This window comes from Acipenser ruthenus, chromosome 6, assembly GCF_902713425.1.
Source record: "Acipenser ruthenus chromosome 6, fAciRut3.2 maternal haplotype, whole genome shotgun sequence".
Lineage (NCBI taxonomy): Eukaryota > Metazoa > Chordata > Actinopteri > Acipenseriformes > Acipenseridae > Acipenser > Acipenser ruthenus.
The window spans coordinates 65,756,216-65,781,467 of record NC_081194.1 but is presented as its reverse complement, the minus strand read 5'-3'; the positions used below and the strand labels follow the sequence as shown (position 1 = coordinate 65,781,467).

At 38.9% G+C, this 25,252-nt stretch overlaps 1 protein-coding gene across 7 annotated transcripts in view; it reads left to right on the top strand.

The window, feature by feature from the left end:
- mtmr9 (myotubularin related protein 9) overlaps nt 1-21,887 on the top strand; it is a 38,538-nt gene extending 16,651 nt beyond the window's left edge. For 2 of the 7 annotated variants that reach the window (XM_059025696.1, XM_059025694.1), the window contains exons 2-11: nt 7,170-7,390; nt 7,871-7,979; nt 8,081-8,206; nt 8,830-9,003; nt 11,131-11,348; nt 11,620-11,781; nt 12,581-12,722; nt 14,031-14,251; nt 16,276-16,427; nt 20,044-21,887. In XM_059025696.1, coding sequence (XP_058881679.1) covers nt 7,209-7,390; nt 7,871-7,979; nt 8,081-8,206; nt 8,830-9,003; nt 11,131-11,348; nt 11,620-11,781; nt 12,581-12,722; nt 14,031-14,251; nt 16,276-16,427; nt 20,044-20,207 — 1,650 coding nt within the window. In that variant the 5' untranslated portion in view covers nt 7,170-7,208 and the 3' untranslated portion in view covers nt 20,208-21,887. Of the gene's footprint in view, nt 1-6,096; nt 6,274-7,169; nt 7,391-7,870; nt 7,980-8,080; nt 8,207-8,829; nt 9,004-11,130; nt 11,349-11,619; nt 11,782-12,580; nt 12,723-14,030; nt 14,252-16,275; nt 16,428-20,043 lie in introns of those variants that run through there. The other 5 variants (XM_059025691.1, XM_034019068.3, XM_059025692.1 and 2 more) reach the window with 5 other exon arrangements.
- Nucleotides 21,888-25,252: the final 3,365 nt, after the last annotated feature.

Genomic DNA, 25,252 nt, shown 5'->3' with positions numbered 1-25,252 from the left:
TTTCTATGTTATACAGTAGTTGCCAGTGGTGTTATTAAAACATCATTATCATTTCTGAAAGTGCTTTATATTTTCTACTTCTGACATTGCCTCTTCAGAAAATGAATTCTTCAAAAAAGGACTGTAAAAAAATAAAAATGAAACTTTTAAAATGTTTTTTTCAAAACATGTAAATATACCAAATCACTGTGTACATTTTACTCTCTTACATTCAACTGTAATTATTGTTAGGAATATAACAAAACTATGACGTCAAAACAATAGACTAAGAAACCCATGAATGATTTATCACTGAACAGATTCAAGAGCTACACTTTTTACATAGGGACCGTTTGAACTCCTTCGATGCACATGAACCACAGACAGCTTTCTTGCACTGAATGCAGATGTTAGTTGTCTTATTCCCACTGCTAGAAATTCTGAGTTTGTCACTAGAAGAAACGTCACCGTCATATCTGAATCACTGTCTTGGATGCATTTGAGCTATCTCAAATTAATTTCCAGATATCTCTAAGTATTTGAAGATATAGAAACAGCTGTTTGGTATGTGTAACAGGGGAATATGCAGACAGTATGTTAGGATCCTGAGTCCAAATATGACCCCTATTCAATGGGATAATATTTTAGATTGGGATCCTAACATATTGTAGCATTTTCAGGTTCTTGGAACAAAGATGAGACTGAGGCTTTGATGAAGTTGAAGGCTCAAGCCGTTTATTTTTGACAGAAATAATCAATAAAATAAAGTCATAAAGCCAGGGAAGGGAACTGGGAGTCAAAGAGGAAAATAAAGATGATTAATTGTATTTGTCTTTCATTGCCCTACCCCTTTTTCTCTCTATCTCCCCTAAACACACCCTTCTGTCACACTCTTGTCTCCCCCAATCTCCCGGTCTTTTCCACGCACCCCCTTATATCCCATCGCTCCCTCCGCCCCTTACTCAGACACCTGCCCCCACATCCTTCGCACCATACCAGCACCCCAATTCCCCTAAACACACATCCACACGCAACATGCAACCCCAGCACACATACACCCACCACGCAACCCCAGCATGCATACACCCACCATGCAACCCCAGCACGCATACACCCACCATGCAACCCCAGCACGCATACACCCACCATGCAACCCCTGCACGCATACACCCACCATGCAACCCCTGCACGCATACACCCACCATGCAACCCCTGCACGCATACACCCACCATGCAACCCCTGCACGCATACACCCACCATGCAACCCCAGCACGCATACACCCACCATGCAACCCCTGCACGCATACACCCACCATGCAACCCCAGCACGCATACACCCACCATGCAACCCCAGCACGCATACACCCACCATGCAACCCCTGCACGCATACACCCACCATGCAACCCCAGCACGCATACACCCACCATGCAACCCCTGCACGCATACACCCACCATGCAACCCCAGCACGCATACACCCACCATGCAACCCCTGCACGTATACACCCACCATGCAACCCCAGCACGCATACACCCACCATGCAACCCCAGCACGCATACACCCACCATGCAACCCCAGCACGCATACACCCACCATGCAACCCCAGCACGCATACACCCACCATGCAACCCCTGCACGCATACACCCACCATGCAACCCCTGCACGCATACACCCACCATGCAACCCCTGCACGCATACACCCACCATGCAACCCCAGCACGCATACACCCACCATGCAACCCCTGCACGCATACACCCACCATGCAACCCCTGCACGCATACACCCACCATGCAACCCCTGCAGGCATACACCCACCATGCAACCCCTGCACGCATACACCCACCATGCAACCCCAGCACGCATACACCCACCATGCAACCCCAGCACGCATACACCCATCATGCAACCCCTGCACTACACTATCCTGATTCTTCCCCTCCCCCCAAGATTGCTACAATACGTTTAGCAAACAACTGGGTTTGGTAAACAGTGAGACCCTAACTGTAGTTTAGTACATATTCTTATCTGTGAAATTAATTGCTCCACCACAAATAATAAATAAGCTAAATCATACTCAAATGAAATAAATGTGTTACATCATTACATATAGCCTGTTTACGTATGTCTCCACACTCTGTACACAAGTATTTGTAATCAGTGCTATAGCACCCTCTTGTGGCTTGAAACAAAACAAATCTGCTTTCAATTTTAGATTATTTTCTCAAATCAACCATGACGATGACACATTTTCTCGCGAACCGTCTTCTAGAATCTAAACAGTTCTAAATCTAAATCTGATTCCTGGTACACATTATAGGGATTCAGGAGGTATGTGATGAATATTCTTTTTGTTTGTTTGTTTGTTTGTTTGTTTGTTTGTTTGTTTGTTTAAACCTGGTTGAAATTCTAAATTAGAGACTGGTTAGTGGTTACGTATCTAGATTATGCACTTGGACCATATTGGAATTTAAAAATGCGTCCTGTGTTTTTCCATTGGCAGCAGACTCGGATCAAAATTGAATCGATTAGTTAGCGTTACAGGCTTGTAGAACTTGGTTTGAGGTAAAACAAATCTCCAGGACACACATTTTACATTCCTGAAAAATATTCAGTTAATGCACACATGTGGAGTAACATATTATGATTAAGTGGAAAGTTACATTAATAATAAATGAATTGAAATGTTTTCAAAAAAATAAAATTATCTAAATATTATATAGATATTCAATATCCATTTAAATTTACATATACAGATGTACAATAATATATATTCACACACATTAGCAATTACCAAAGAGCAGCACAGGGTGAACATGAGGGAGCCTCTGCAAAGTTCTGTTCTTCAAATAACAAATTTAAACAAAATCTTTGGTAAATGTAGCAACAGTAATACAATATGAGCTATTTATATCTATTTTGACCATGGAACACAAATCACTGAAAATTCTTTATACAGATATTTAACACCAGCAATCATCCCTGATGCATAACTTTTGAATTGCTGTCCCTCTGCCTTCATTATAAGATCTGCTACCTTTCTGCTTACAAACTAACCCGTCGCAGATTATGAAAAATTGTAATCTGTCTGTGAAACTAAGCCAAACATCTGCTTGCGTCAAAACAAAACCATTTATTGGCAATTTGTCTTCTTTGCAGGCGGTGCAGCTCATAGAAAAACTACCTCCAAATTAAGAGCTGGTAGATTTACAACAAACCCAGGGCTACTGAGAACAAAGCAGGAGATTGTTTTTGTAACCCTAATGAGACTTCATTCATCATCTTCTACTGAGTACTTAAGAAGCAGGTGGTTTTAGCTTCCTTATCGTGAATCATTATATTTATAAATTGTTACAAACTATATAACAAAAGTATGTGAGTACACAAACCTCTCTTTTTAATATTTTTTTATTATAATAAAACAATCTTTCATTTCTGATCCAAGGATGCCCTAATTAGGATCCCCCTTCATGCACATGATTTCTGGAGACAGTTACCCAATGTATGCGAGGGTGGAGGGAATAAATTGTAAAACAATTCTCTAGAAATAAAGTCTAAAAGGCAATATATTAAAGTACACATACGCTACTCAGGGTCTGAAATGTAGAATTTCTCATACCAGTGCAACAAACTATTAAAACAAAGTCTACGGAAGGTTTGGACCTACCCAAGCCATTTATTGGCAGATGATTTGGCCTTCCTCAAGCCTAAAACTGCAAACACAAGAAAGTAAATTGCTAGTGTTACAGTTGTATTCCCAGGGCAGTATGTTCTGTTCAATTGTCACTCTTTCCTGGTTTCATTGTTCCTCACTGAATGTTTTTCCGAAGCAGTAAAGCAAAGGGGTCAAGTGATTTGGCCTCTGAAGTGTGATTCAGAAGCATGTAACACAGATTATTTATTAAATACGGGCAGTTTCCTTTAATCAGACCCAAGAAATTCCAAGATTAGAAATGTACCTTTTCATTTGTTGACATGATGAGGGGGAAGGGTTCTCCAAAAAAATGAAATAAACACCTTTCAATGAAGCCAGCTGGAAATGTTAAAGCAAATGATTGTAAAAAAAAATGCAACATTAAATCATCCACATTTATTCCAGGGGAGAAAAAAGAAGAAGAACATTTGATTTCACTTCCAATCGGTTATGCAAACTAACCATATGTAAAGAGCCATACAGGAAGCCATGCAAAACCTCGCCAGTTAAAAATGCTGTACTAGTGTTTCTTTTCACTGAATGTAAATGCATTGTAAGAAATCTGTTGCATTGAAAACGGCCACATTACAGGCCTGTGGTTGACATCACGAAGGTGGTACAGTAAAGTAAGTGATTTTCCTGCCCTCCTAAAGAAGCTGTCCAAAAGAGTTCATTTTTCATGGGTAGCCCCATTGGTGAACCACCCTGGAGCATCAAACGTCATTCACATGACTGATGTCAGTAATTTGCTGGAATGCAAAGTGAGTGAGCAACGAGTCTGTGAGGGGCAGCGACAAAACTGAATATAAACTAAAGGGATGTCATTTTTAAGCAGTTCTGACAGGCTGCTCTCTTGTTTTAATTCCTTACCTCATTTGACCTTTTCTGAAAAAACACAGTTTCTGTTGTTGCTTATGGCTGTACAGCCTATTGACCATCACACTGTATTGTTCCGTGGATGATTTTGTTTGGCTTGTTTTGTTTTTTTGTAACTGCTGTAGACAGATGCCCCTGGTTTGAGCTCTTGAATCTCATGTCTTGTTACCCTTTCTTATAAAAAGTAGATGTGGATCTGGATTAGACACCGTTTTTAGAATGTGGATAACTTCAGTGTCATTCCATAACAATTGAACATGTGTTACTTTCACCACCATAAGAAAATCTTGGCATTGTCATTAGACTGATATAGATGACTTATCATTGGAACAAAATTACCCTTTTTATGAAATGGCCTGTTACATTTTTAGCCCTCTCAAAAATCATTTTATTACCAATACTGATATACTACATGGAATCTGAAAATAATTTGTACTTAATTTGCTAACAGCAATATACATGTACATGGTAATAACATCTGGTGATTGACCTGTTGTAATATCCCGCAAAACCACATTTCACCTCCTTTGAATTCACAAATGCCCGTTTATATGCACAGGTGCCTCATTTATATCTATTGGATTAAAGTGTTGGGGGTAAACAAATTCAGGTGCTAGGTTAAGAGGCATCGATTTGTCCAAAAACAATCAATTCATAGAAATACTCAATCCTTGTGCATGTAAAGGGTGTAAAAGGTCCTCTATGAATGTTTGAAACAGAAAATATCCTCAATAAAATTGACAATTGCACTATGTAATGATATAATGTACCTTAATATATTGTTGATACACTATATTAAGCAATTATTCATTTTCTTAGGTAGACAGCGAATGTATACGGTAGTTTAAATAAACTACTATAGCAATCTGCCACCCTCTAAAATTATTATGGTTGAGGAACAAAGTGTTCTGAAGAGATTGGTTTCGTTTTTTCATTAAAATATTGTACAAACTTGTGCTGCACAGTAAGATACTGTGTATTTAAATAATAATAAAGCATGCACGTTAGATGTATTCAATTTAAATTGAAATGTCTGGGTAATGTGTATTAAATATAAACAACACATTTAGAGCTTAACGTTCAGTGTCAAGCAGCATAGGCTACCGGTTAGAATGCAAATATAATGCAGAATGTGCATAAAAAGACATGTAGTAGGCTACAATTATATTGCAGCGTGCACGGGGGAAGGAACTATTTGGTACGCTGCAATCAGGACTAGTACAGAGTTGCAGGACTTGATAGACCGCATTTTAGTCCACATGATACGGACTAATCACTGGTACGCTGCAATCGACCCAATGCGATCATAATAAGCTGGTGAAACACAAGAATAATGTGTGTTCAGAAAAAATAATCACCACCAGAAACACAGATTATAACGTCCGGCGTATCTGATCAAATACATTTAATAAATCACAAGCCTACGAAAAACAAAATATATATAGAAATATAGAAACAATAACAGCATACAAAACCATTATTTGTCGATCTCACTTCAGAGCCTGGCGTTAACTGCAACCCCCCACCCCTTATAACTTCTGGGCTGCCGGAACTCTTGTCATGTTTTTTTTTGTTATCTTGGACATTGGTTGTCGCACTTCCGCATTCTGGGAGGGGGAAGAGGAAGAGTGTGAGCAGGTACCTCAGGCTTTACTGTGTGTTCGTGTGTTAAATTAACGAAATACAAGAGCGGATTCACTGATTTAAAATGTAATATTACTGAAGTACGTAAATGGTTTCTTTACACGAAAAAATGGAATTTCACATTGACACTGTTTGATGATTACGTTACCGAGCTCTCAAGAAAAAATAATGCGTAATAAAAGCAGCAAAAAAAAAATTTAAAAAAACATACTTACAATTTTAGAACTTGTTCGTGAATATTATATACAATGAATCATAAGTCAAGCTTTTAAATAGTCAAGTTATTTTTCAAAGTTCATTTTCATATTTAATTTGAAATACTTCGCTGCAGTTGTCAGATCTGATTCTGACGATTATTAATCACGATGGTTTTATTTAATCAACTAACCCAATGCCCCATGAAAAAACCGGTTGTTCCTCATGCGATTTTTGACTTTGGCTAGTCCCGCTAGTAACTTGATATATGCGTTTCTTTGTGTGTTATCTAGAGGGTGTCATGTTGACAGATTCATAGTGAAGTACAAAAACATCAATAATTTCGCGAGGCAGTTAGTAAAGACGGCTAGTACTGAGCATTCGCATCGCAGTAGTCTTTAGCGAGTATCTTACGTGGCCAACCAGACTAAATTGGTTTAATTTGGGATGCTGCAGTCGTAGACGTGACTCACAAGCTAGTTCTCCACTTGTGTTATGTAATATTATAATGCAGTAGATTTCTAACATTTTGGTCAGCTTAATATATTTACAAACTCCTTACCTCTGATTATGCAATACAGTGGGTGGGTACACTCTGACTGTAGATTCTAACATCTTGTTTAAGCTACAGTCTGAGTAATACTTTATGTCGCTTGTGCTTTTTTTTCAGTCAGTCAGCATTGCAGGATCTGTACAGTTTCTAATAATGCACTTTTTTTTTAAGCTGCTTCAGTGAAATATCACCCCCCTTCATGTTTACGTTTCATTTGTTTACATTAAGAAGACCCCTCCACCACCCTCAGTATAGCAGATTGTAAGGATGGAATTTGCGGAGTTGATAAAGACCCCACGGGTGGATAATGTTGTCCTGCATCGGCCCTTCATGCCAAGGGTGGAGGGGACACTCTGTTTAACTGGCCACCACCTCATCCTCTCCTCTCGTCAGGACAGCAACGAGGAGCTGTGGCTGCTGCACTCCAACATCGACTCCATCGAGAAGAGGTCAGTCTCTCCTAGATTGCGTTTACATTGGATTTATCTACCCTTTCATTCTTGTCTTGCTTTTAATTCTTTATTTTTCAATGTACTCATGATGACAGTGAGCAGGACGTTTTTCAAATATGTTTAATTTTATTGTGAAATGTATTTTGTTATTACTATCTTTTCTACCATTGAGTGTTATAAGAGTGATGTACAGTATGAAGGTTCTCATTGCCACATTATCTTTGGATTCAAATACAATTCCACCAAGGACCATGTTTAGCAGAAGCCTGGTCTTCATTAACTTAAAGTTATGCATAGTTATGGTTGTGGAGCCACCATCATTTTGATAAATTCCAGACTAGGAAATAGCTGTTGCCTGCATTATTGAAAAGTCGTCTCTTAATGTGTCTTTTGTGTATTAATGTATATTCTTATGTCCCAACTGCATTCATTCATATTTAAGTATTTCATGCACCTTTCATGTGTATCTTGTTGCAGGTTTGTGGGCTCATTGGGAACAGTTATTGTAAAATGTAAAGACCTGAGGATAATTCAGCTGGATATTCCTGGCATGGAGGAGTGTTTAAACATTGCAAGTTCTATTGAAGTAAGTAGAGCTTTAAGTTGTATATGTTATATATACCATATATATATCTGTATTCTAGTACCGGTATTTAGTTTGTTTTCTGAATAAGGGTCTTTTTTCAGGCACTATCTACTCTGGATTCAGTCACCCTCATGTACCCGTTCTTCTATCGGCCCATGTTTGAGGTGATTGAGGATGGATGGAATACCTTCCTTCCTGAACAATCATTTAAGCAAATTGAATCATCGGTAAGTTTTATTTTAAATAGTTAAGAAAACAGTATCATTTCAGCAGCTGAGTGGTTCAAGTGTTCTCCTTTCAATATTGATTTAAAAAAAAAAAAAAGTGAATGGCCTCTGCTTCTCCCATGAATTTAGACTGATAATTCTATAGCTGAGCAGCCAGATGTCAATTTTTTCATGTGCTGAGTTGGCCACTGTGATAAATGTCAATCCACAAGTTCATCAAAATTGAGTTCCCTACATGTAGCCTTCAGCCAGCCAAGCATGTTGCATAAAAAGAAAAGTTCTGTGACTTCAATCCATAGCATGGTGAAAAGCACCCATGCGTTGTTTCATCAAAATTGGTTGGGAAACCATTTGGTCAGCAAAAATACCAGCCCAGACTTGACTGCAATTTGTATGAAAAAAACGAAAAGGTTTTCAACATAAGAATAATGTGGTAACATATAACGCTAATAGGTAAACCCTTTTATTAGCAGTCCTTTTAACTATTTACTAACAACAAGATTAAAAACGGTATTTGTTTAAAGTTATGAAATTGAAAAGTAAATTTGAAGAGAAATCCACATTTGGATGCTGGATTTCCATTGCTGGTACAAAGTTGTATAATCCCTGCTTTCTTTCCCTAGACTGACGAGTGGAGATTGAGCTATGTGAATAAGGACTTCAGTGTCTGCCCCTCCTACCCCCCTGTTCTGGCCGTACCCAAGTCCATCGACGACGAGACAATCCGGAAAGTCGCCACCTTCAGACATGCTGGCCGCTTCCCTGTTCTCAGCTACTACCACAAGAAGAACGGCATGGTGAGAGGGGGTTTGATTTATTTATTATTTAAGGCCAAACCCATGTACACTTGTCTTGTGCAATTAAGGAAAACGGAACTTTCCATTTACTAATATATTCCCATTTGGGAACAGGACTTGAAATCTTGTTCCAATTTGATCTCTATTATATAATTTAGATTTAAAGGTGCAGGGCCCCGTACAGGTCATTCTTTCTTCATATTTTTGATATTATTGCATATGAGTGTTGTGTCTCTTTTAAAAGCTGGGACAACAATATAAAAATAGAAAGCATGAACACATTTATACTTGGCTCCACTAACAAGTGGTTAATTGTTAATCCCAGACTGGGTGTTGCTGTGCTCGAATGCATTCATAAATTCATGTCATATAATAAGATGCATAACATTGTACGAGTCCCCCCCGGCCTTTAATCAATTGAGGATGAGGATTTAAAAAATTATATTAAACACATTTGCAAAACAGACATGTAAAGTTACCCCTAACCTTTGACCGTGGGTGGGTTAATTTTATTCACAGAAAATATGACCTTCGTGCAACTTTGAGTATGAGAAGCTGAGACTTTGACCTCTGTGACATTTCTTTCAGATTTTAGTTTTTCAAAGGTCAAAGGGGGGTAATTTTACTTTTTTATTTAGAAAATGTGTTTTTAATATAAGTTTTGGGCCTCATGCATTTCCAATAACACAGTCAGTTTGATTACAGGTTGGGGGTCCAAAATCTACTACAATTTGATCGAGGGGGTAGGGTTTTAAATCTAAACAATTTTGGAATGACTCTAGAACAGCACAGTTCTGCCAGATGCATTGCTGTGCTGTAGGGTAATTTGTTGTTTAAATTCTCCCGAGTACATTATCAAGGTTCTGTTCTACAGTTTCCATGGCTACCCCAGTAATGTATGTGTCAAATCGTTGGTGATGGTGTAATAACATCAGGAGCTGGGCTTGCATGTCTTGGAGGCACCAGCACTTCAAATGTTTTCAAGCCATGCACCACCAATACAAATTCACATCACATATCATTTATTTTAAAGCAAACATTTTATTTATATAAAAAAAAAGAGCAACATTATAGTTGAATACCAGAACATACATTAAAATACTTATAGTAAGTTTAATGCTACATGTATAACTCATAAACAAACAGATATGCATGTATGCATGCATGCATGCATACATACATACATACATACATACATACATACATACATACATACACACACAAGGAGTGGTTCTGGAAAGAGTTAATGTGGATTGCTGTGCCTTTTCACTGCGGCTGACTTGTGCCAGACAGGACCTGCAATGTTTATTTTATGCCACTTGCATATTGAGTAAAGTCTAACAGCTTACACATTGAAAATCAGGTGATCAATCATACAGCTCTCCGCTCCTCTCTCATCACCCACTTTTTTCACTCACAGTAGCCATTTTCTCGCTCCCTTTTTTGCAAATTCACTATGATACACATGAGTCTCGCCCATTCCTGCCCTTCCATCGTCTGTTGACTGGAAATGTATTTAGATTAACCCATGACGATGGTGCTGAACAGAAGTGTTTTGAACAGAAGATTACTGCAGGCACACATCAGCTGCTGCTTTAGTCATATTCTTGGGCTTGGACACCAAACTAGAAGCGCGAATGCAACTAATATAACATTTAAACAGATAAAGTATCCACTGTGTGTGTATATACCAATATCACTCTAAATCAATTGCTTTATTATCTATTTAGCTATCTCCCCTATCTAGCTATCAGTCGGCTATCTGTATGTATATGTTACATCTTGTTCTGTTGCCAAAAAAATAAATAACAATGCAGCTTCTCCTACCTGATCCCAAGAAAAGTCTATACTCTTATTAACACTAGTGTGCTGAAGATTATTATCCCTTGCTGTAGTTGCATATCTATTGTGATGGTGTGTACGCATGTAACAGTTACATTTTCTACATCTGTCTAGAAGACCACTTGTTTATAAGTTTGATTAAACTTGCTATGGACTTTAGTGCCCTAATAGGTGCCCTAATTCTGTCCAATGTTTCTATAGCCATGGCAGGGGGCACTGACATACTTGTTATACAATGTAAGTGTCCGGTTTCCTGGTCCTCACCCTAATCCAATATACTTCCAGGTCATGATGCGGAGTGGGCAGCCTCTCACAGGCAGCAATGGGCGGCGCTGTAAGGAGGATGAGAAATTGATTAATGCCACCCTGCGGGCAGGAAAGCGTGGCTACATCATCGACACCCGCTCAATTAACGTGGCGCAGCAGGCCAAAGCCAGGGGAGGGGGCTTTGAAGTGGAGGCCCATTACCCGCAATGGAGGAGGATCCACAAGACGATTGAAAGGTAAACCGCCCACTCGGTGTGCGCATGTGGAGTGCAGTGCGCTTAATTGTACATTGGGGTTTTCCTATTTGTCGTGTCACAAGCCAACAAGTCTATATGTCCTATGAGGCGGCACAGAAATTAAATACACTATGTTGTGACACAAGGGTGCTTGTTGTTCTTTACATTTCTTGCAACAAAAAAAAAGTTTAATTTATTTGCTGAGTTTAGTGGGTATATCATGCAGGTAATGGTAATGTAACAGACTTGCTTGACTCCTCCCACCCCCCAGGTCTAACATTCTACAGGAGAGCTTGATTAAGCTGGTAGAAGCCTGTAATGACCAGTCTCACAATATGGACCGCTGGCTTAGCAAGTTGGAGGCCTCCAATTGGCTGACCAACATCAAGGAAATACTCACCACAGCCTGCCTCGCTGCACAGTGCATTGACAGGTAAAGACATGTAAAGCCACCAGTTTAACAAGACATTGTTCTGTCAGCTGATAAAAAAGACAAATATGTCCGGTCACTCTAGTGCCACAGATATAAAAGCCTTGATAAATGTGATTGTAAAGACATTTTCTTTTTTATTTGACTTGTTTTTAAGTTTAAAGTTCAAAATACATATTTGTACTTCTTTTTTTTATTATGTTTTATTGATGCTCCGTTTGGATGCTTGTTTGAGCACTAAACATTTAAATATAATAAACAGATCTTTGTTCCAAACAGTTTCTTAAGTATTTAAGTGACCCTGCTAAGTCTGTGTGGAAGGCTCTGTGGTCCAGTGGTTAAAGAAAAGGGCTTGTAACCAGGAGGTCCCCGGTTCAAATCCTGGCTCACTCACTGACTCACTGAGCGAGTCACTTAACCTCCTTGGGCTCCGTCTTTCGGGTGAGATGTTGTTGTAAGTGACTCTGCAGCTGATGCATAGTTCACACACCCTAGTCTCTGTAAGTTGCCTTGGATAAAGGCGTCTGCTAAATAAACAAGAAGAAGAAGAAGAAGAAGAAGAAGAAGAAGAATAATAAGAATAATAATAAGAATAATAATAATAAGTATAAGTAATTCCAAAAATAAGAATCAGGTTAACATAGCTTTGCAATGGAATGGACAGCTGAACACTGAGGTTTCCTACCCCTGCTTTAAGCCTTTTCTTCGATCGTGTGCAGGAATTGGGCTTCTTGAGAGTAATGTGATCTCTATGTACAGAGTGTGCATGTTCTGCTGCATTGTATGTCTGCTACTGTTTTAGGGAGGGTGCCTCGGTGCTGGTCCATGGAACTGAGGGGACAGACTCCACACTGCAGGTGACCTCTCTGGCACAGATCATTCTCGATCCAACCAGCAGGACAATCCGCGGCTTTGAGTCTCTTGTGGAGAGAGAGTGGCTGCAGGTAAGTGCAAACCATGCGTCATCCTTCTACATGGTTTAAGGAAACTGCTCGCTTGCCACATGTGGATTAACATACATCTCTGATACATTTCAAATAAAATAATCTACAGCAATGCTATTGCTTACGATTGTAAGTCGTCCTGGATAAGGGCGTCTGCTAAGAAATAAATAATAAATAATAATATTCAAGCAGTTCATAAAATCTGAGCAGTTCATAAAATTCAATATACAGGAGAACCTGTCATATCTGATATTAATTGGTTTCAGGGCTCTATCAGATATGTGAAAATATTGTATCTGAGAGGAAGGCTTTATTAATGTCGGGACATTATAAATGAACAATGTCAGGTACATCAGTGTCTAAAACACAAAGGTACAGTGCTGCATGTATACTATACAAAGAGCATCTGTGAAAATTATTGCCTTCCAAAAACAGTTCTTACCGTGTTTTCTCTGTCAATGCCAAATTAATCCAACAGCTTTTTTTTTTGTACCATAAGTGCATGTTAACCTGAGACAGAAATTATGTTTAGAAAAAATCAACAAAGCACTCACACTAACTGGCTTTGGAGGTCGGCAAAAAAATGTTGTTTCAGCTTTTTAACAGTACAGTAATTCTATTAATCCATTACTTTTTTTGTTTTCTTTTATTGAACATGGTTAGACTCTGCAATTTGTTTTATATGAAGTGACAGCATGTAAACGGTGCAGCTGAATTTATTCTGTGCTGCTAAGAGATGAATTTACTGAATATGGCTTTGTACCACAATTTTTGCAGAATACAGAACCTCACAAATACCATCTTGGGTGTTACGACCCTTACACAATCAGTGGCATTGAGTATAATGCACCTTGTCACTAGACGCCCTCTCGTTCACAGTCATGATCTCAGACTTTTTGTGTCGTATTTGTCATCAACATAACATTCCAAATCTGGCTCGGGTCCAGCATTAATATTCCCTGGTAGCAGAGCCAGTACTGTAACTTTTGAATTTCAATTTTTCAGTTGTAAAGATTTTCCTGTGCCCAATTACCATTCTTGGAATCAGCATCTTTTTCAGGGTGAAAAGTCAAGAGAGAAGAAAAATACCTTTTTAATTAATTTTGAGGCATGTTCTATTGTGCTGTGCTGTTTATTTTTTATATTATGTTGGTAAATCTATATGCCACAATGTGATTATTGAAAATTTTCCTGATTTAAATATTTTCTTTTTTTTTCTTTTAAACCAGGTTGTACTAGATCCTTTATTGTTTTCTTGAGTCTGTGTTTCTCAGTTGAAACTTTTTCATCACTCTTGGTTTTCTGCAGGCAGGCCACCCATTCCAGCAGCGCTGTTCCCAGTCTGCATACTCCAACAGCAAGCCCAAGTGGGAAGCGCCCGTTTTCCTGCTGTTCCTGGACTGTGTCTGGCAGATCTTGCGTCAGTTCCCATGCTCCTTCCAGTTCAATGAGCACTTCCTCATCCTTCTCTTTGAGCATGCCTATGCCTCCCAGTTCGGCACCTTTTTGGGGAACAATGCCTTTGAGCGGTCAGTACTCCCCCCCCCCCCCCCCCCCGCACTCAGACAAACACACAGAAATTTCTCGTAACTCTTAAAATAAGAGTCTGAAAACCGTGCTGTAGTTTTGTATGGTTCTGAATTGAATGCCATGCCAAACGTCCAATAGACACAAGAGTCTGACGTGGCCTGGTAAAAACAAGAAACACTTAACTATCATGCATCAATGCCTGTATACAGTCACATTAGGTTATTTTTATTGAGTTATATAACACACATTGAGGAAAAAGCCCCTTGTTCATCAAGTTCTTAAAATTAACAAGTAATGCAAGATGATATTTTTCTTGTTCAGTGAAGTGGCTGCATACATATTAGTATATATTCAAGTACTAGAACATCAGGCTTCACAATTCTAGCTGCCACTGGGACCAAGTTGAAAGCACATTGAAATCAGTCCTTTTGCTTTCCATTGGCATCAGTTTAAAATGAAACCCCACCAGCCTGAGTTAGTATTGTGTGCTGAAACAAAAACATGATACATATAGGTGACATTTGACTTGAATTGTAAGACCTGTGGGACCTATTGCAGCCCCAGTTTAATATAGAGGTAATATTAAGTTGTACAGGTACAGATAGAAACATGACATCAAACATCCCCTTTCAAATGGAGAATTACTGACAGGCCAGTTTATTTAAAAGAATAAACACCACCAGAGGGTGTATTTTCCCCAAAACCTGCAGTTTCCACCAGGCAAATTAGCCAAAAAATGAGTTCATGGCTAAGTTGCTGAAATCTCTCACTTGTGTTGTTGGGAATTCGAAGACTGAGATGATGCTGAAAAGGCAAAGGGCATACAGTGACATAATTAGATCTAAAGTTTACTGTATTTATAGTTTCCTGAGATGGTGACACACGTGCCATTGAGTGTATGAGTCATTGTGGGTATGTTTATGTAGGGAGCTAGTAACCCTTAACAGTGTTTTGTTTTTTTTGGTTTTTTTTTTTTTTAGTCGAAGTTGTCAGTGAAACTGGTTGTGTGTCAGAATCACAATTAACCATGTAAAATAGTAAATTGAAAATAAGCGTGTTGTAAAGCTGTGTCTCGATGACCCCTGGTCTGGTGGAGAAGCTGGCTCTGGAGCTTCTGAAGGTTCATTCACAGTTAAAGGTTCAGTCACTTGTGATGACAGGTTTATGAAAGGGGGTCGCTGGGAGCTTTGCTGAGACCTCATGAACTCACAGTCCCACAGTACTCTTCACGTTCTCTACTCTCAACGTGGGATAAAATGAATAAGCCAGTGGTGAAAGACTACTCTTATTGATCAATTATGTTTGTCCTTATCTAAAACTAGCTCAAGAAGCTTGCCTTTTTTCATAGAGAGCAGAGGGGTTCGAGCCCAGAATCATCAGGAGAAAGATTATTTTTTTCTTCTAAACATTGTAGTGTATCCAGTCCATGCTCCCTCAGCAGTGGTGGTACTCTAATTGAAATGAGTGGTGTGTTGTGGAAACAGAAAACCAGCCTTGTTGCAAGAGGGAGCGTGATCTGGATGCACTGCAATGTGTTTTTTTTTTTTTTTTTTAAACTGGTGAACGCTCCTGAGTAAATGTTATGAAATGTATGATGTGGGATTAAAAAAAAAAAAGGAAAAATATGTTTAAAAATATAATACTGTGATATGGACAACATGGGGCACAGCAACATGGGGCACAGCATCTCTTGTAAACTTTGCAGGGTATGCTCTTTACACTAGTAGAGCTTTCTGCCTGTTTTTATTGGTGATATCAATGTTGAAAGAGTGGAGATGATTTAAAAGATTACCACAGCTTGTACTTCAACTTAGTTATACTGTCCATTTTTGTTTTCAATACTTAAACCAGTTGAATGTCAAAACCATGTTTTAACCATATCTGTCCACAATGTTTTTTAAAAACATGTTTTAATTTTGCCAATGAAGCTGCATTCTTGTACGTGAAGTGGCAGATTTAACTTTACCAGTTTGCCGAGCCCTCAGTTTGTAGACCGGTGCTGACTTGTGTGTTGTATCTGCAGGAGAAAGCTGAAGTTGCCACAGAAGACGGTGTCGCTGTGGTCCTGGGTGAACCGGCCCCAGGACACTGAGAGGTTTCTAAACCCCCTGTTTGAAGCCAACAGCCTGGTGATCTGGCCCTCCGTTTCCCCACAGAGTCTGCTGCTCTGGGAGGGTAAAAGCTTTTATTCTTATTCTAGGTTTACTTCAGATTTGCTGGGGTACGCTCAAATTAACCAAATATGAAAGTGTGGTATGCAAAGGTGCATGTATGTGTTTATATGTATGCCTTTACATACCACATAGTACTAAGTAGGTATTTTTCTACCACTTTACCGGTTTATACTGCTCTTTCAGATCTACCTTTTCTGGGTACACCGGACAATGTATAAAAGAGTTGGGTTCAAGTGAATTTAAATGCAAATGCAAACACTTGTAAATCTTACAAATGCAAATACAAATGTGTGCACCGCAGTTTCATTTAAATACAAATGCAGAGACTTCACAAATGCAACTGCAGATGCAAATAATTTGTAAACAAATTCAAAATAAGGTGTGTATTTCTTGATTGCATTTATGTGCAAGTGCAAATGTATTTGCATTTAAATGCAAATGCACTTGCAGTTGAACCCAACCCTGGTGTATAGCATGATATTATTAGGCATCCTCAAAGTTTCACCTTGGGGTCCAGCATTAGCCCTCGTTCACATGTGATCCAGTTACAAATTGTTCAGGGTTGAGGCCCTTTCAGAGCCCATGTGAAAAGAGGAGAATAACCACTGTATTAACCATCTACTTGAGCCACATTTGTTCAGGATTTCACCAAGATAGATTGCTATAAATATGTAACTAATATGGAAAAAAAGAATTTCCAAAATAAAAATAACAATGTTTGACTAAACAAATTAATAACAGTAGGTACATTTTAATAGGCCCTTTGTGCAACTTGTTTTTGCTGTTAATTTACCAGATCTGATGTAGTGTTTGTTCAAATTTAGCACATTTCACCAGGACAGGAGTACAAGCTCTGCAGCTGTTGACACAGCACAGATGCTGTTTGTTTGAAATACTGTGTTGAAATATTACATTGCCACAAGGAACTACTGCTGATTTTGGATTTGCTTGAGTCGTTTTTATTGGGAGATGATAACAAAGCATTTGACTGAAAGGGTTCTTTTATATGTGGAATAAATGCACCGGATTGTACCTATGTGGATTCTCCAACAGTGATATCAAGTATATAGATACAGGTGATTGGGCCTTTGTCTTAAAAGTTCATGTGACCTGAGTACCTCCAGTTTAACCTGTCAGGTTAAAATACAAACTCCAAGGTGTGGTTTATCTTTGCCTTTAATTTCTTGTTATAAAATGTTTTTTTCATTCAGAGGTTTATGGCTGTGTGACGGGGTACACCCCGCCCCTGTGTGTATTTTGTATTGCTTTGTGTTTGTGTTGTATTATTTAAAATGTATTGTTTAGTTATTATTTATTGATGTTTTGTTTGGCAGGGAAGGATTTAAAAACCTTCCCTGACAGAAATACTCGTACATTGGCTAAAGTGATTGCCAGTTTGAGGACGGCCACATCAATATAAAAACCCACAGCGTTAGCTGATCAAGGAGAGTGTGTTCAGAGGCGGAACAAGACATGAGTAAAAGAGAAACTAAAAGCTTAAACATAACAATTGCTACGTGTGCTGATCATACACCGCACGATACTTGTTTTGTTTTGTTTGTCTATTTGTTTTGGCCACTCTGCCGTTTATTTTGTGTTTTGTTTTGTTCAAACCTTTTGTTTATTTATAATGAAAGTGCGCCACCGCACTTTTCATACCCCAGTGCTGTCTGTGTGTGTGTGTGTTTGTGTGTGTGTGTGTGTGTGTGTGTGTGTGTGTGTCTATTCTCTTCCAGGTCACAAAGCCAGCCTGAACACAGGCTGAAATACAGAGATCCTATTGTAATGCTGCTTATTTGCAGCTCCTTGCAATGCTTGACATAAAATGTGGCTTTCAAAAAATATACAGACGTGCTCAAATTTGTTGGTACCCCTCCACAAAAAACGAAGAATGCACAATTTTCTCTGAAATAACTTTAAACTGACAAAACTAATTGGCATCCACCATTGTTTATTCCATATTTAATAGAAATCAGACTTTGCTTGTAAATATTGTAAATAAGAAAACAAATGAAAATGGCATGGACAAAAATGATGGGACCACTAACCTAATATTTTGTTGCACAACCTTTAGAGGCAATCATTGCAATCAAACGTTTTCTGTAGCTCTCAATGAGACTTCTGCACCTGTTAACAGGTAGTTTGGCCCACTCTTCCTGAGCAAACTGCTCCAGCTGTCTCAGGTTTGATGGGTGCCTTCTCCAGACTGCAAGTTTCAGCTCTTTCCATAGATGTTCGATAGGATTCAGATCGGGACTCATAGAAGGCCACTTCAGAATAGTCCAATGTTTTGTTCTTATCCATTCTTGGGTGCTTTTAGCTGTGTGTTTTGGGTCATTATCCTGTTGGAGGACCCATGACCTGCGACTGAGACAGAGCTTTCTGACACTGGGCAGTACATTTCGCTCCAGAATGCCTTGATAGTCTTGAGATTTCATTGTGCCCTACACAGATTCAAGGCACCTGTGCCAGGCGCAGCAAAGCAGCCCCAAAACATAACCGAGCGTCCTTCATGTTTCACTGTAGGTATGGTGTTCTTTTCTTTGAAAGCTTCATTTTTTCATCTGTGAACATAGAGCTGTTGTGACTTGCCAAAAAGCTTTGACTCATCTGTCCAAAGGACATTCTCCCAGAAGGATTGTGGCTTGTCAATATGCATTTTAGCAAATTCCAGTCTGGCTTTTTTATGTTTTTCTTTCAAAAGTGGAGTCCTCCTAGGTCTTCTTCCATGGAGCCCACTTTCGCTCAAAAAGCGACGGATGGTGCGATCAGAAACTGACGTACCTTTACCTTGGAGTTCAGCTTGTATCTCTTTGGCAGTTATCCTTGGTTCTTTTTCTACCATTCGCACTATCCTTCTGTTCAATCTGGGGTCGATTTTCCTCTTGCGGCCGCGCCCAGGGAGGTTGGCTACAGTTCCATGGACCTTAAACTTCTTAATAATATTTGCAACTGTTGTCACAGGAACATCAGGCTGCTTGGAGATGGTCTTGTAGCCTTTACCTTTACCATGCTTGTCTATTATTTTCTTTCTGATCTCCTCAGACAACTCTCTCCTTTGCTTTCTCTGGTCCATGTTCAGGGTGGTGCACACAATGATACCAAACAGCACAGTGACTACTTTTCTCCATTTAAATAGGCTGAATGACTGATTACAAGATTGGAGACATGTGTGATACTAATTAAAGAAACTTACTAGTTTGAAATATCACTACAATCCAATTATTTATTACCTTTTCTAAGGGGTACCAACAAATGTGTCCAGGCCATTTTAGAATATCTTTGTAGAATAAGCAATAATTCATCTCTTTTCACAGCTTCTTTGCTTTATTCTATGACTACCAAAGGCATGCAAGTATACATGATAAAATAGCTTTTAATTTCATCACTTTTCAGGAGGAATGAAGCATTATTTCAGTGAGCTGTAAGGGTACCAACAAATTTGAGCACGTCTGTATATACTGTATAAAGATTTTTGGAGGTAACAGTTATAAGAAACTTAACTAAGTTTTATCAACAATCTAGTCTGCTTTTCATTGCATTTCAGCCCTGTTCTTTTGGATGTATTGTAATATATTGTATAATGAATTGTTCCTTTGGTTACTGGTTTCCTGCAGGTGTGTTCCTGCGCTGGAATCGCAGTTCTAAGTGCCTGGATGAAGCTTATGATGAGATGATCCACATCATTGAGCACAACAAGGAGCTGCAGAGCAAGGTGAACACACTGCGCAGGCAGCTGGCTGAACTAGAGACTGAGGATGTGCAACTGGAGACCCCATAAACCATGACAGAGGTGCTGGACCAGCAGCTCTCAATTCATTTAAATTACACTAGGATCTCCCCCTTCCCCTTACAAAACACTAGAATGACAGAGATGCACAGGGACTTGCTTCCAGCAAGAAAGAGGTTGAGCAGCCATTCCTCAGTCCATGAAATTAAAAATGAAAACAGAATTCATGTTCCCCTCTCTGTTGGAAAGCAGGTTGAATAGATTTCTAATTAATTTAGATGTAGACTGCATTATAAAGTCCTTGGCAAATTATCATTTCCCTAGCAATGCAGTGTACGACCTTGAGCAGGTCTCTTTCCATGTGTCTCATCCAGACATCAAATTCAGAACTAAATAAGAAAAAAATCTATTAAAAAAAATAATGTGGGGAGAATATATTCATAGATTTCTAAATGAAGCTAACAGTTAATAAAAAATAAAATAAACTGCCACATTATAGCTCTTCATGTTGTGTACAACACTGGCTTGTGTTGTTTGTATGGTGGGGTGGGAGGGTATAGTTTGATAAGTCTTGGGGTTTGAAAGTCCTCTTGCACATGAATCTATTTGGCAAGAACACTGGTAGAGTGAACTAACATAAGAAGCTGGTCAAGCTGTACTCTTTACAAATGTTACAGATTCAAATAGATTTCACTTGTTTCCGTTTAAAGGTTCATACATTTGGAGGCAAAGAACAAGGATACAGAAAAGACATTATAGTTTCACCTTTGACTTTGGATTCTGCATGAACTAACATTGTAGGAATTGGAAAGTAGTGGCTTTACAGGCTCTAAATGATGAGATGCATTGCAGTTGGAACGAGGCGTTTTCTTGTAAGACCAGTTATGAACACACTTTTACACATCTGTTGAATTCACAGCTGCCATACGAGTACAAAAAATCCAGAACATGAATTAAGGTTCTGCCCACATTTAAATGATTTCAATTGGAACGCATTTTAAGATGTTATAAAAACACTCCAATTATTGTACATGAGCACAATGTGTGAGCCAGTATCACGAAAACACTAATTATCGATATTAACAACCTGTTTTTCAACTGCCGCTATGCTTTCAGTTGGAATGTAAAACCGAAACAGGTCGATGGGCTGTAAAATCATCCTGGGAGCAAGCATTTAAGATCCAAAGTTCATCCATTCATTTGTGAAAGATGTATTCACTTTTATTTCAGATGACTTGACATGAAGCTGAACTTGCATCATTTTGGTTCTTCCATTTTAGAAAGCATTACAAAATGCTTTTTAAGAACTGTCAAAGAAATAAATACCCTAAAACGTCATCATCCTATTAGCATTGTGTAATGAGATGATAGAGGGTAAGCCCTAATGTTCTAAACCTGATTCTTTTTTTTGTTTGTTTTTACTGTATTTATTTATTTATGTGTCTAACCCAACTGGACATGTAGCCATTCTAACCCAATCTTCTTTTTTTAAGTAGTGATTTAAAAGTCACTATATTTCAATAAGTGATGTTGGTGTAATCGGGAACACTGTAGAAAAGACTCACCCGTCACAGTATGTAATTAAGATTTGTGTCTTAAGAATGTTTAATAGAAATGTGTTTGGGAATGTATATTGATGTTGCTGTTTTAAAATCGTGTGTTTTCTGTTATGTGACGTGTAACAGCACTAAAGCATTAAAATGTACTGTGCAATAAATTGTCACCAAATGATTTGAATGATTTGTGTTTTTTCAGTTGGTAAATTAGGAATGCACACATACTGGAGATAACTGTAATACAATAGCAATGGGTTTTTTTTTCCAACAAGCGATAAATTTGGCTTCTAAGCAATAGCTGAATATATCTAAATAAAAATTGCAATGAAAATCCAGTATCTTAAAGGTATTATACAAATATACTGGTACTGGACAGGATCTGAGAGATCATGGGAGAGCCACTCACTGTGTGACCTAATGCAAGTATAAAAGTATGTTCACAAAACACTTAGCAAATCATAAGAAGTCTAAAAAGAAGCAGGATTCAACCCATGTCTCCAGGGTAGAGTGCAATCTGGACAGAACACTTGAAACCAAATAACAAATAACTTTGTACCTCTTTCTCCCAACATGTGGTGTTAGTATGCCGATCTGTACAGAAACATTCATACCAATTTTGAATTGAACAGTTGTAAACATGTTACCAATAAGATGAAACAAATTCTGTGTTTACAGCGTGACGCGATTCCGCATTCCACCTAACTTGCTTGACTGCTTACCTTATTAATACTTGAGCCAGACAGCTAAATTTCACATATTGGTACCAATCAGGGGGCAAATTCTAGCATCATTTTTTTTTTAATCTTTGGGGTCCCTGGTAAACGTTTTTGCATGATAGCAAGGCAGTTGTGGTAGCTTTCTGTGAAAATAACATGATTATACGAAGGCCCGTTCATGCTTTCCAAACAAGTGTTGCATAGGCTTTGTTTTCTAAAATAACAACTCTAATTCCTCAAAAACATATTTATTTATTACCTATTTGCTACACCAGCAATGCATATCTATTTTCTGCACATAATCATCATCATCAGATGGTTTGTCACCAGAAGATTCCATATTGTTACAGGTTTGTAGTTTGCACAATTCGGTGCATTTCAATCTATTGGCCAATCGTTGGCAATCAGGTATGTTGCAAGAGCGCTTGTAGTTACAGGAAAGCAATTGTAAAACAGTTTGTGGAGTTGGTGCATTCTCCATCCAGTCAATGCCAGAGTCCTCAAACCAGACATTTGACTATACAAACTTCTCCATAGGCAAGCTTGATAGTTGGCTCTAAGACAATGTTTATTCAGAAAGTCTTTACATGATGGTAGTTGGTGAGAATCTACTTCTCCTTTTGTGCAAAAGAGCCTGTATCTTAACTAATTGATATCAGTTAAGTCTGGTTTTATGCTGTACATTGTCTTGTAAACAACTGCAGTTGATCAGATATATATGAGCTAATTTCCCATGAGACTCCTATTTGTGCAAATGTACTTTGGTGTCTTTTGTTTGTTTTCACCAGTTTCCAAGACGTATTTTTGTTTTATTTTACCAGCAAAAGCACTCACTGTCACAGCCAGTGCATGGATGCATTCCAATGAGAGAGAAGCAAACTTCCTGACTAAGTGCACCAACTGCCTTGTGGGAATGTGTCTTGTATGAGTCACATTTCTGGTAGAGTTCTGCTGACATACATGAACTAAAAGATAAGCAGAGGATTATTATTATTTGTTTATTTAGCAGATGCCTTTATCCAAGGCGACTTACAGAGACTAGGGTGTGTGAACTATGCATCAGCTGCACAGTCACATACAACTACGTCTCACCCGAAAGACAGAGCACAAGGAGGTTAAGTGACTTGCTCAGGGTCACACAATGAGTCAGTGGCTGAGGTGGGATTTGAACCGGGGACCTCCTGGTTACAAGGCCTTTTCTTTAACCACTGGACCACACAGCCTCCTATAGGATAAAGACAATTGTGTCTTCAGAAATGACAATAACTGCTTTGTAGTAGAGTGGTGCATGAGCAGCATGATGAATAATTCTTGAGTTGGCTTCTTCCTGGGTGCATCTTAACTCCTGTACCTCTTCAACATCCTCCTGGGTCATCCTGAAGCAATCCTCTCGACAGGTACCAAACACAGCCTTATCATTCCGACGTGGAAACAAGGCCAAGCGACTCAACTATGCACGAAAACACAGGAACTGGGGTGCAGAAAAATGGCAGCAGGTGCTCTGGACGGATGAGTCAAAATTTGAAATATTTGGCTGTAGCAGAAGGCAGTTTGTTCGCCGAAGGGCTGGAGAGCGGTACACGAATGAGTGTCTGCAGGCAACAGTGAAGCATGCTGGAGGTTCCTTGCAAGTTTGGGGCTGCATTTCTGCAAATGGAGTTGGGGATTTGGTCAGAATTAATGGTCTCCTCAATTCTGAGAAGTACAGGCAGATACTTATCCATCATGCAATACCACCAGGGAGGCATCTGATTGGCCCCAAATTTATTCTGTAGCATGACAACGACCCCAAACATACAGCGAAAGTCATTAAGAACTATCTTCAGCGTAAAGAAGAACAAGGAGTCCTGGAAGTGATGGTATGGCCCCCACAGAACCCTGATCTCAACATCATCGAGTCTGTCTGGGATTACATGAAGAGAGAGAAGCAACTGAGGCTGCTTAAATGGTTAGTTCTCCAAGATGTTTGGGCCAACCTACCTGCCGAGTTCCTTCAAAAACTGTGTGCAAGTGTACCTAGAAGAATTGATTCTGTTTTGAAGGCAAAGGGTGGTGACACCAAATATTGATTTGATGTAGATTTTTCTTCTGTTCACTCACTTTGCATTTTGTTAATTGATAAATATAAACTATTAACATGTCTATTTTTGAAAGCATTCTTACTTTACAGCATTTTTTCACACCTGCCTAAAACTTTTGCACAGTACTGTATATATATTGAATAAACGAGTTAATCCTCTGTGTAATCCTTCTGCTGCCACAGTCTCTTGCAATGACTTCATTGACTATTTCCATAGTAAAATAATAAACATCAGAAATCAAATTTCACAGATGTCTCTGGTGATGAAAGACTTAACCCCAGTAAAACCTACCAGACCTATCAATGATCGATGGCTTTGGAATAGTTTCTGCAGGAGATACAGTTTTTTGAAGGGTTGATTTGTTTGTTTTTCTAAGACATCCATCTGAGGAAGTTAGAGCCCATGGCAACGCTTCTAGTGGATGAGCCAGTACCTTCCTCATTTGAAGGTTTCTGCTCTGAACTAAGATAATCATGTATGCAAATAAGTTTCTGTCCGCCTTCAAGATAATTTATTTTCCAGTTTCTCTGGTTGTCTTTCTTTTGTTGATGTTACAGAATGCCTTTAGCTTTTGCTTTGACATAATGTCATGGAATTTGTTTATTGGGGGGGGGGTACTTTCAGGCCTCTGTTACTTAAAACTTTCATACGCTTTTTCACCAACTCAGGTGCCCTTGCTAGATCCCTTTGAACTTCAGGTGGTGCAAGAGTGCCTGTGGATAAGCTTACGATATCTTGTTGGA